Below are 12,105 nucleotides of genomic sequence, written 5' to 3'. Positions count from 1 at the left end.
ACCGCGACGGGATAGGAGAAGGCGCCCTGTCAATCACAATCTGGGTGGGAGTAAAGAGTTAATAGGCTGCCTGTCTACGCGGTTAAAAAAAGGCTCAGTGCGGTGGGATTCTGGGAGTTGTAGTTCTGTGAGGTGGCTAGCCTTTTCCTCTCTCTCAGAGAGAGAGAGAGTGCTGTGGTTCCACAACAAATTAAAAATATTAATTGTTAAAAGAAATAATATTTATAATATTAATTATTAATTTATTATATTAAGTATTAAAATAAATAATATTATTTATAAATAATTAATTAATATTTGTAATGCTAATTATTAATTTATTATATTACTTATTAAAATAAATAATATTATTAGTAAATAAATAAATAATATTTATAATATTGATTATTAATCTATAATATTGATTATTGAAATAAATAATATTATTTGTAAATAAAAATAATATTAATAAATAATATTATTTTATTTTATATTATATTATTAATAATCATAGTAATAATATAACATTATTAATAATATTTATTAAAATAATATTATTAATTAAAATAGTAATTATTATTATTATTATTAAGACGCTCTGAGAGCCTTCAGGGCTGAAGGTATAAATATAAATATAAATACCGCACATAAATAAATAAACCATAAATCCCAGGATTCCATAGCATGGAGCCAAGGCAGTTTAAAGCAGTGTCAAGCTGTGTATTCGTTTCTGCACTGTGTGTGAAGCCATGCTATGGTTCCACGCTTCTTCTTCTGCTTTCTGTGAAATCTTGGGAGCTCTAGTTTAGGGTTTTTTAAAGAATTCTAAGATAGAGAGTTCTAGTGTCTCACCAAACTACAAATCCCAGGATTCCATTAGATGGAACCATGACAGTTAAAGAAATGTCAAACATTATTATTATTATTATTATTATTTGCAGTGTGTGAGGGCCCTTTCAGGCCCTACTATGTTTCCATTTCATCTGCCCTGGTTCCTATGGAATCCTGGGAGCTCTAGTTTAGGGAGGGGGGTATTTAGAATTCTAAACCCCAAAACGCTAGTGCCTACCCAAACTACAAATCCCAGGATTCCATAAGATGGACCCATGACAGTTAAAGATTGTATTAATTCTGCAACGTGTGAGGGGATGAGTGTCTTTACAGGCCGTACTATGGTTCCACACTTCATCTGCCCTGGTTGCTTTCTATGAAACCCTGGGAGCTCTAGTTTAAGAAGGGGTATTTAGAATTCTCGGCCAGAAAGCGTTACTGCCTCACCAAACTACAAATCCCAGGATTCCACAGGATGGAGCCATGACAAGTAAAAGTGGCATCAAACTGGATTATTTCTGCAGTGTGTGAGGGGCTGAGGGCCTTTACAGGCTGTACTATGGTCCCACACTTCATCTGCCCTGGATGCTTTCTATGAAATCCTGGGAGCCCTAGCTTAGGGAGGGGATATTTAAAATCCTGCGTCAGAAAGCTCTAGTGTCTCACCAAACTTCAAACCCCAGGATTTCATAGGACGGAGTCACGACGGATAAAAGTGGTGTGAAACTGCATTAATTTTGCAGTGCGTGAGGACCCTTTCAGGCCATACTATGGTTTTGTAAGCTGAATCCTGAGACCCTATGAGTAATTCAATGACTAGTTATATCAGAGTTCAAACCAAGATTCCCAAGTGGGTGAAACTAGATGCTCTCAAGGTGTGATTTCCTACAATTAAGACATTTTCACATTTCAATACCCAAAGTCAATGATTGTTAGCAAACTAGAGTTCACCCATATTGATGGTGGGGGGTCAGAATAGTAAGAATAGGAACTGACCTTGGCCAGCCTGGCATGTTACAGATACCATTGTTGCAGCTGCTGGGAAGCTGCTAGGAGGAACTATGGCTCCCTCTGTTCCTTGTATCATTTACGGTTACATTTGGGCAACATAGGGCTGACTAAGGAAAAACAAATTGAATGCTCTATTGTTGAATGTTAAAACCTAACACCAAGTAGACGTGTGCGCTGTGCTGAATGAAGCCAAGTGGGTATCTCAGTAATGTACATGTGGGTTTTTAGTCATTGGTAACATCACCTTGCAAGCTTATGTAAATGTTGGAATCTTATCAATAAAGTTGTTCTTTCTTTGCTCCTGGTACAGGCGGCAAGGTTGTTCTGTTTTGGAAGGGAGGGGAACCCCTTGATCAAGGATAACCATCTTTCCACACAGATTCAGGATTGATCCGCAGTCCACATACATTAAGGGTGGTCTTGATGGGAGCAGATATCTCAGTTCTCCCCCCCCCCCCTCCAGCTTATACTACCAAATCTTGGGAGCTCTAGTTTAGGGAGGGGTATTTAGAATTCTAAACCACAGAGCACTGGTTCTTCACCAGACTACAAATTCCAAGATGCCATAAGATGGACCCATGACAGTTAAAGAAATATCAAGTTGCATTGTTTCTGCAGCGTGTGAGTGCCTTTACAGGCCACACTAAGGTTCCACTTCATCTGCCTTGGCTGCTTCCTTTGAAATCCTGGGAGCTCTAGTTTAAGAAGGGGTAGTTAGAATTCTGAACCACAGAGCACTAGGCTCCTGATTAGTTTCCGGGCGCAATACAAAGTGTTGGTCATTACCTTTAAAGCCCTACATGGTTTAGGCCTGAGTTACTTGAAGGAACGCCTCTCCCTACACAATCCGCCCCACACTTTCAGAACAACTGGGAAGAATCTATTGGATTATCCAAGGACCAGATTAAGATCTATTTCCCACAGGGCATTCACGGTGGCTCCCAAATTGTGGAATGGCTTGCCGGAGAAGATATGTCTTATTACCACCATAGAGACCTTCAAGAAGGCAAGTCAAGACAGATCTCTTCTGGCGAGCCTATCCCCCAGACCTGCTATAACAGCTTTAAGACGACACTCCACTCGGAATATGCATCGGGAATCAGATATTGATATTGCACATGTATAGGTTTTTTGATGTGTTTTTAAGTTTTTCTTTTTATTATGAGAATGTATTTTAACTAATTGTAATTTTATACTTGTGTTGTTCTCCCATCTCAATCTGTAGGGAGAGGTGGGATATATATAAATAAATTATTATTATTATTATTATTATTATTATTATTATTATTATTATTATTATTAGCAGGAGTAGTAGTAGTAGCTCACCAAATTACAAATCCCAGGATTCCATAAGATGGACCCATGAGAGTTAAAGATTGCATTAATTCTGCAGTGTGTAAGGGGATGAGGGACTTTACAGCCATACTATGGTTCCACTTCATCTGCCCTGGCTGCTTTCTATGAAGTACTGGGAGCTCTAGTTTAGGGAGGGGCATTTAGAACCCTGAGTCAGAAAGCTCTAGTGTCTCACCAATCTGCAAATCCCAGAATTCCATAGAATGGCACCATGACAAGTAAAAGTGGTGCCAAATTACATTATTTCTGCAGTGTGTGAGGGGCTGAGGGCCCTTTCAGGCTCTAGATAAATAAAATAAATAAATACTATGGTCCCACACTTCATCTGCCCTGTTGTTTTTTATGCAATTCTGGAAGCTCTAGTTTAGGGAGTGGTATTTAGAATCCTGAGTCAGAAAGCTCTAGCGTTTCATCAAACTGCTAATCCCAGGATTTCATAGGATGGATCAACACTATTTATAAAACCCCAAAATGACCAATTGTAGGTGTTTCAGAAGAGACATGTAGCACACAATGAAATTATCAGACGGTGAAAAAGGATGAGAAGTGGGATGCTCCCATCCTTATCATGTGATTGCGGGAAGATTATCAGATGACATCCCGTGGCATCACTTTCATCCCATCCTTCTCCCATCAGTGAAGTGGAATGTCTCTGAAACTTTTGATTGACAGCATTTTCCCATCAATGAAAAGTTAGAGCCATTCCGCTTCACTGACAGGAGAAGGACAAGATGAAAGCGATGCCACGGGACATTATCTGATAGTCTTCCCACAATCACCTGATAAGGACAGGAGCATCCTGTTTTTTTCCCCGTCCTTTTTCACCATCTGATAATCTCAAATGTGGTGTACCATAGAAAAATTAGAACAATAGATTCCAGAATAACTGAATATACTGGTACATGAAGTCCAGGTGTGATGACAAGAATGATACAAGCGTACCTTTGGTAGCTTTATAATTGTAAAGTACTTTCCTTGATCCACTTGGAAATTATAGTGTTCTGATTGGGATGTGGGAATGACAGAGGACTGGGTAACAAAGATCACATACCATACCCATATAAGCTGGAAGAAAGGGAACAATTATCACAGCAGGTGCAACCGCAAGACTGAGCTCTTCTTGTGCCTTTCACTGCTTTGCTAAATTTAGCTGCATTATATCACTGGTAGAGAATAGCAGCAGATGCCAAATGCTTCTGCCATCTCCCAACAGATTTTTTTTATATCTAAAAAAGCTTTGTTTTATGTACGGATGCTTCACCAAATGCTGAAGCATGCTTGACTAGGTTTTTGCTTTATTTTTGTGCACTGGCACAAATGGAGACTGCTAACAAATACCAGGTGCTGCCGGGTAGATTTCAGAGGAAGGGACTGGCAAAACCACCTCTGAGTATTCCTTGCCTAATAAAGCTCTATGAAATTCATGGGGTTGCCATAAGTTGACAGATGACTGTTCAAAATTTACATGAAGTTGCAAGGGCAGGTCATAAGGGGTTTTAGAGTGGGATGCTGATGAAACTCGTATCTATTTCTCCTTAGAATCATAAAGTTGGAAGAGGGCCATCCAGTCCAACCCCCTGCCATACTTGAATATACAATCAAAGCACTCCTGACAGATGGTCATCCAGCCTGTTTAAAAACCTCCAAAGAAAGAAATTCCACCACTCTCAGAGGCAGCATATTCTACTCTTACCATCAGGATGTTCTTCGTAATATTGATGGAGTTTGCATCCATTGTTCTGGGTCCTATTCTCTGGAGCAGCAAAAAACAAGCTTGCTCCATCCTCAACATGACACCCCTTCAAATATTTAAACATGGCTATCATATCATCTCTTAACTTTCTCTTCTCCAAGCGAAACATACCCAGCTCCCTAAGTCGTTCTCATATAGGGCATGGTTTCCAGACCCTTCACCATTTTAGTAGCCCTTCTCTGGACATGCTCAAACTTGTCAACATCCTTTTTGAATTGTGGTGCCCAGAACTGGACACAGTATTCCAGGAGAGGCCTGACCAGAATAGAGTGGTATTATTACTTCCCTCAATCTAGACACTAGATGTCTATTGATGCAACCTAGAATCACATTGGCCTTTTTAGCTGCTGCATCATACGGTTACCATTGGAGTCAACTAAGGCTGTGCAGGTGTTGGACCAGTGCCTGGATGCTCTAATGGGCTGGATGAGGGCCAATAAACTGAGAACTGAATCTTGATAAAATGGGAGCTCTATGGATTGGTGGTTCTCCAGTCTGTGAATTGGGTAAACAGCCTATCTTGGATGGGGTTGCACTCCTCCTGAAGGAGCAGGTCCTTAGCTTGGAAGTGCTCCTAGATCCATCCTTTTTTTTGGAGGCCTAAGTGGACTCTATACCATGGAGTGCTTGGTGCCAGGTTCGAAAGATGCACCAGCTGCAGCCTTTTCTGAACAGGGATAACCTTACCACAGTAGTCCATGCACTGGTAACCTCCTGATCAGACTATTGTAATGTGCTCTATGTAGGGCTGCCCCTGAAGTAGACTTGGAAGCTGTAGCTAGTGCAAAATATAGATAAGCTAATATCATGCCAGTCTTAAAAGAATTACACTGGCTGCCAATACATTTCTAGCCTGAATTCAATGTGCTTGTGGTGATGTTTAAAGCCCTAAATGGCTTGGGACCTCGATATTGAGAAAATGTCTTTCCTCATATGAACCTGAGGGTTAAGATCTTCTGATGGGAAGTTCTCTATGTCTCACCAGTTATCTCAATGCACTGTAGTGGGACATGGCAGAGGGCTTCTCAGCTGCAGTACCTCACTGAGGCTCAACTGGCACCAACACTCATGTCATTTAAGTGCCAAGTTAAAACTTGGCTGTTCAAATTTTAATTTTCTAAATCCTTTAAATCTGTTTTAAACTTATTATTGCAGTTTAATATGTTTTTTAGTCTATTTGATAAATTTATTGTTTTAAATTGCGTAACTTGTTTTAATGTTTTTGTAAGCCTCCCCAGGATCTCTGTTATAGGACATAACATAAATATTAATGAAAACCTGTTGGACCGCTCCTCTTTTTTGTGATGTAGGAACATATTTCTCTTCTTTCTGTGTTATTTCTGCCTTTGGTAACAAATTTTCTGTAAAAAAAAGCTATGCCCAAGTACACATCTACTTTGCTAATAAGGCATGCCAACATTCCCATTTTAACATAAAGACTTTAATTACCTGAACCCTCCCACCACCATTCTTGCCTAAAGAGGGGCATCTGAAATGGTAAAGTTTCAACGTTCCACTGAAATTTTGGACCGCAACTCTATAAATATGTAACTTTTTTTTAAAAAAAAAAGTTTCCAAGATATAAACAAGGAGATCATGACTCCATACTTGCAGCCTTGAGGATTTGATTAATATGTTCTCTAGGAATCTCTAAGTCCTCCAGCGCAACTCTGCTAAAAGTTGAACATAATGTTGCACTGAAGAAAACACTTCTCTAAGCATTTGTAGGTCCTGCAGCTTGATTCTATGATCAACCACTTGCAGATGGCAATCATAAGAGTTATGATCCTAGAGAGATGTTCTCTCAGGTAAAAAGAGTATTTTTTTTATTTGCGGTTTTTCCACATTCACAGGGATCCTTCACCCCTAACCCCATCGGATGTAAAGGGATCACAGTATGTTCTTTACAAGGCACCCACAAACATTTTCCCCACATACAATGAAGACCAAACACTGTGTAAAATAAAGTTTCCCTTTTATTTTAAACTGGGCAAGTTCCAAACTCTTGTTAGTGTTGGGGGGGTTCTAATTAGGAGCAAGGAGGCTGGTGGGGAGCAGGGGTGGCTTTGGGCCCCTACTGGACTCCCCTCTTCCTTCAGGTCTCTCCGAGGGGCTCAGTGGTATACTCAACCTATCTGGTTTGCCCATTATGAGAGCCTGGAACAAGGATGAGTCGCTGTCCAAGTGGCTTTAGCTGTTCCAAATTCTGACATTTAGATCGCCACCATTTGTCTCCCTCATCCTTTTGCTCTTTCATTCTGTCCTTTCTTTCACTCCCTCAGTCCCTCCATCATTTCATTCAACCGCTGGCTCTCAAACACACTTTTATTTGTATATAAACATCCATTCATCTATTCTAATTTTTAAAAATCTGTTCATCTACCACCAATTCTTTTCTTTCGTTCCTTCTGGCATTCATGGTTTCATCCATGCCTTTTGCCTGGTTCACCCTTGTCCTGTTGCTCAGCAATACTTGGTTTTGTTACATTCTCTGCTCAGCTCCCCTTTCTTTCTTTCGCCCGTTACTACTCCTCACTCCCACCTCTGTCTGTTCATGTCCCCGAAATCCCATAAGGGATATCCTCCCCCACTCAGCTCCTTTTGCTTGCTTATAGAGGGCAGGCAAATGAAATGAGTGAAGAAGAGGTTCAGGTGAAAAGGTTGGGGGCAGGTGGTGCCAGAGCTTGCTTCAGTTGTGCTCCAGTAAGAGGTGGGCAGATGGGTGGGGTCTGCTCTGTGTTAGTTGAATGGTGTGGATGTGGGTTGGGGTCTTCTGGGGTGCGTCTAGGGCAGGAATCCAGTCCGGTAGGGGAGGTCCACTTCTTCGCTAGCACCAACGTAAGAGGCTCGCATGCTGGGGGAATACTATGGGAGGGCATACAGAGAGGAGTGGAGTAGTTAATATCCAAAACAGATACTGTATATCAATACCAATAGGAAGAGAACATTCCGTTTCATCATATTCTGCCTGTTCGCTAATTTATATGGCAACTTTGGAAGACTGGAATGGTATGTGAAGAAATGAGAAAGTGAGGACACAGTCCGTGCCATTTCTCCAACATGAGATCCTTTTTCAGCTCTTACTAACAAATTCTGCCAAACTGTTGTGGTTCTGCATCTTCTTAGCAATGTCTAAAGATGCACTACCATCTCCTTTTCATAGGACATATGGGTTGTCCTCCTGTTGAGCAGTTATAAATGGGTAATGACCTAAACAGTTATAACTGTTCAGTATTCATGTTTACGATCATAGCACTATTACCATGGCCTCAAATTGCTTCTTAACCTACTGTAATAGCCAGCAGCTGCACCAAGGAACAGAGGTGTCTTGTTCTGTCTGCGACTGGGGTGCAGCAGGATGACATTTCCAGCCCACTCCTGTCAGCAAGGTGCAACGGAAGAAAGAGTTGCACTTGTTGCACTCCTGGTTGTTGCACTGCAGATCGCTGATGGACAAGGACCAGAACCATCATCCTGCTGCACTCTGATTGCCATCAAAACAGTGGCAATCAGTTGCTCAGTGTGGTTGTGGTTTGGAGCATCAGGACAATATGTAGTTAAGTATTTTAAGCTACTTTTGTGATATAGCTCTTGGCCAAAGTAATTAACCACAAAATATAACTCTTCTCCAATCTAGTTTTCTGTAATTAGAGAAAATTGTCCCTTCACCAGCCCATTACACTGACATCATTTCAAAAAGCCAGGGTTTTTTTGACAATTAGCAAGTGCCCATTCTGTGGAGCTTTAAAGAAAATTAATGTCCAACTACACTGACAGGGAAAAAATTGGCCAGATGCCTTTCCTGTGTTTTTCTCTTGCTTTAGCAAGAAATCAGGAGAAAGAAATTCCGATCAACAGTCTAAGAATCTCTTGCTTTATGAAACAGTTTCCCACCTTTCACTTTTGCCAGTTGAGGCATATCAAAACTTCCAGGCTATATAAGGCATAAAGTTGCCAATTGTCTACAGAAAATGTTCTGGATAATTTGGCAGCCTTTAGGCCAATTGCCTCAATTTTGTGTGCATGTAAAAGCTGTTTGTTTTTTAAAAGTAAATGTCAACATAGCAATATTAAGTTAATATGTACGCTTGGCTTATCTCATACATAGCCCTGGCTCAGTGCTTGTTTTGTTTAGGCTTGTGTTATGTCAGCACACCAAAAAGCCAGAAGCATAGCAAGGAGACTGTGAAAAGAGACAGTGGGTGCATGCACGTGGACCCATTGTGCCATTTGAAGCAAAACAGAGTGGAAAGCACTCTCAAAGTTCATGGTTTTCATGTACAAGCCATGGCTGCAATGATACTGGGCCTGAGAGAAGCAAGCCCTCCCTATGGCCTGATGGTAACTTTTCAATAAGCCTCACATGCCATGTGTCCTGTAGTTTCAGGTGGGATGTAAGCCCTAGCAGGAACTGCTGAAACTACTGGGCACGTTTCTGTTTGCCCAGATGCCCAAAGATGGTTGGTGTTGTGTTTTTTTTTTTTTTCCCTTCTTCCTGCCTCTGGATTGCCATATTAGCTAGTTGGCCAGATCCATGCAAATTCTGAGCCCATTCACCCTGCTTGCCCTTGTGCTAATTCCCACGGGCAGATAACTCGGAAACAGTTGTAGTCTATCTTCCAACCCTTGCCTCTTCTGCCTTTGTGACATTACAAAGACATCACTCCCCTAGTCTCACATTTTGGCCCTGTAACCTCAGAGAAGAGGATGCTGCTATACTGGTAACTAGCTGAACAGATGCATGTGTGTTCTCTATAGCCATTCTTAACAGGGTTTTGGTGAGCCAAAAGAGGTAAGAAATGGGTTTATGAAGCAACATGCCAGTGGCAAATGTGCAGGTTGCTTTCATTCCTTAACGTCTTTGCCTCGTATTAAAATTTAACAACAAACCTGGTTTATCTTATCTGTGATATCAGTCTCCACAGTAAAATGCAAAAGGAAGGTTTTTGTTATTAGTTTGTTGCCATCAGCATCAATCTAATCAACTCAGATTCCAGACTTTATGGAATCACAAGTTTCCAACCAAACATGCTGACCACATCTGTATGGCTCTCCAGTTTTCTAACAGCACTCCCCTTCCTTTTTCCACAGTAAATTGTCAAATAGTTGCCATACCACAGTTCACAGCTGGTGTGCCACATGTGACCCCTGTGCAGTAAGGTGTCCTCTGTGGCACTAACTTACCGATGGGGGTGGGGAATGACGGTCAATGAGGGGGACACTCTCAAATCGAGGATTGCCACTGTACGAAGCGCTTTGACTCCTGCAAGCAACAGCAACAAAAAAGCTGAAAATGTATCCCCCCTCCCTAATCCACAACACAAGATCAAGACTGTTTTTCCACTCCCAGCCATCACCAAAGAGACCTCAAGACTCTGTCCTGCTAGTCATTCACAAAGATGTCTGTGAATCACATTGAATTTCTAGAGATGTACCCAGGCGGCAGCACATAGTGAGATTCTTGGTTTAGTCTGTTCATATGTCTGGAAGAGCCAGACTAATTAATGGATTCATTATGGTGCAACAGATAGACTTACCTGGGCCCTTAATGCATTGAAGGAGAAGACACATGCCTCCTTACACACCCAGAGCAGTGTAGCACTCAAATTGCCACAAAAGTGTGCATGTTTATGAGTTGTCTAGAACTTTTCATCAGGCTAAGTGGTAGAAAAAAGTAGGGCATCAGGTTTCCCCTAGCAATTGTAAGTTGTAATGTGGTACCTGCACCCAACCAGGCACATAGTCTATAATCTCCATCTTGGGACCATTTTTACTGCAGAATTTATGGCTGCAACATTTGGCTTAATCTGGGGACTTCTCAGTTTCTTCCCTCATCCTCTACATTTTTGTACCACCAAACCCAATAAAATGTTCTGGAGAACTAGAAATCTTGCACACTTTTGTCATTTTGGTTGTTCCTAATAGAGGAATTGCCCAACTGCAAGTTTTATACATAAAATAAAAGTTGGTTGTAAGAATTCCACCCACTGCTTACCCAGTGGCTAGTATGGAGTAATTCTTCTTTCTTAAAAAAAGCAAACTAGATAGCGATTTAAGTGTGTACAAACGTACACCTGTCTCTTTTGTGCTTGAAACTATCATATACTGTGTGCATGGAGGGGAGGAGGCAACTAAATTCTGCTCTAGACAAAGACAATTAACAGCCTAAGTATGTGTTCCTTAGGCAATCAAAAGCTTAGCTAGGGGAGCCAGAGTATTGTAGTGATTTAAATGTTGGACTCTGGAGACCAGTCTGAATCTGCACTCAATTATGGAAACCCATTTGGTGACCTTTACCCAGTCTCACTTGCTTAGGAAAAGGCAACCCCCCAACTCAACAAATCTTGCCAAGAAAAGCCCATGATAGGTTTTCCTTGTTGTTGTTAACTGCCACCAAGTTGACTTCAACTTAAGGCAACCCTATAAATGAGAGACTTCCAAGTTACCCTACCATCAACAGCTCTACTCAGGTCTTGCAGATTCAGGGCTGTGGCTTCCATGATTGAGTCTGTCCATCTTCAATGTGGTCTTCAGACTTTATCACACAAGGCTGGTAGATTGGAGTAATTGTTGGATAATAGCTGCTACTTATCACACAGTGCCATGTCTGTCCTGTTGCTGCTTTACATTTCAATCATTGCTGGAATGCACCTTTTAATAAGCAGGAAAAACCACCAATATCACTGCTTTTGTATAGACTATGTAGTGTGGTAGGTCCCTTCTGCTGCAGTTCTGATATTCCAGCAGTCACATGGAGTGAGCGACTGTGAATCTCCTCTTCTTCCCTTAGCTATTTCCAAGCAGGCATACATGTGTTGGGTAGGGCATGCATGGGGAAGAAGGTAGGGTTAGTGAGACAGTGCCGAAGAATTTGAGATTATGGCAGTATAATAGCACAATTGCTGAAAAGTATGATAGGTGCTTTACAGAGTGCCCAAAAAGGGCGCTCTGCCGGCGCCCGTGTTTGCTGCGTGAAGGAGCTGCAGCGGATAAACCGCGTGACTCCCCTGTGTAGCAAAAAGAACCCACAAAAAGCGCCTTTTTCTTGCGGCACAGTTGTGATGCTGCAAGGCGCCAATGGCGCATTTGCGGCATCACATCCGCACTGCAACATGCAGACGCTAAGCGTCCATCAAGTCAAAATGGTGGCGCCCATCTGTATAGGGTGCTGTCAT

General features: G+C 41.5%; 1 protein-coding gene across 1 annotated transcript in view; it reads right to left on the bottom strand.

The window, feature by feature from the left end:
- Positions 1-6,888: 6,888 nt before the first annotated feature.
- The window catches only part of TTYH1 (tweety family member 1), a 70,328-nt gene continuing 65,111 nt past the window's right edge, over positions 6,889-12,105 (bottom strand). Inside the window, 2 exon segments of the mRNA XM_042476835.1 lie at positions 6,889-7,795; positions 10,115-10,193. Coding sequence (XP_042332769.1) covers positions 7,715-7,795; positions 10,115-10,193 — 160 coding nt within the window. The 3' untranslated portion in view covers positions 6,889-7,714.

The sequence above is a fragment of the Sceloporus undulatus genome, chromosome 6 (assembly GCF_019175285.1).
Source record: "Sceloporus undulatus isolate JIND9_A2432 ecotype Alabama chromosome 6, SceUnd_v1.1, whole genome shotgun sequence".
Taxonomy (NCBI): domain Eukaryota; kingdom Metazoa; phylum Chordata; class Lepidosauria; order Squamata; family Phrynosomatidae; genus Sceloporus; species Sceloporus undulatus.
Note: the sequence above shows the minus strand (reverse complement) of the source record. Positions and strands in the feature narration are given on the sequence as shown.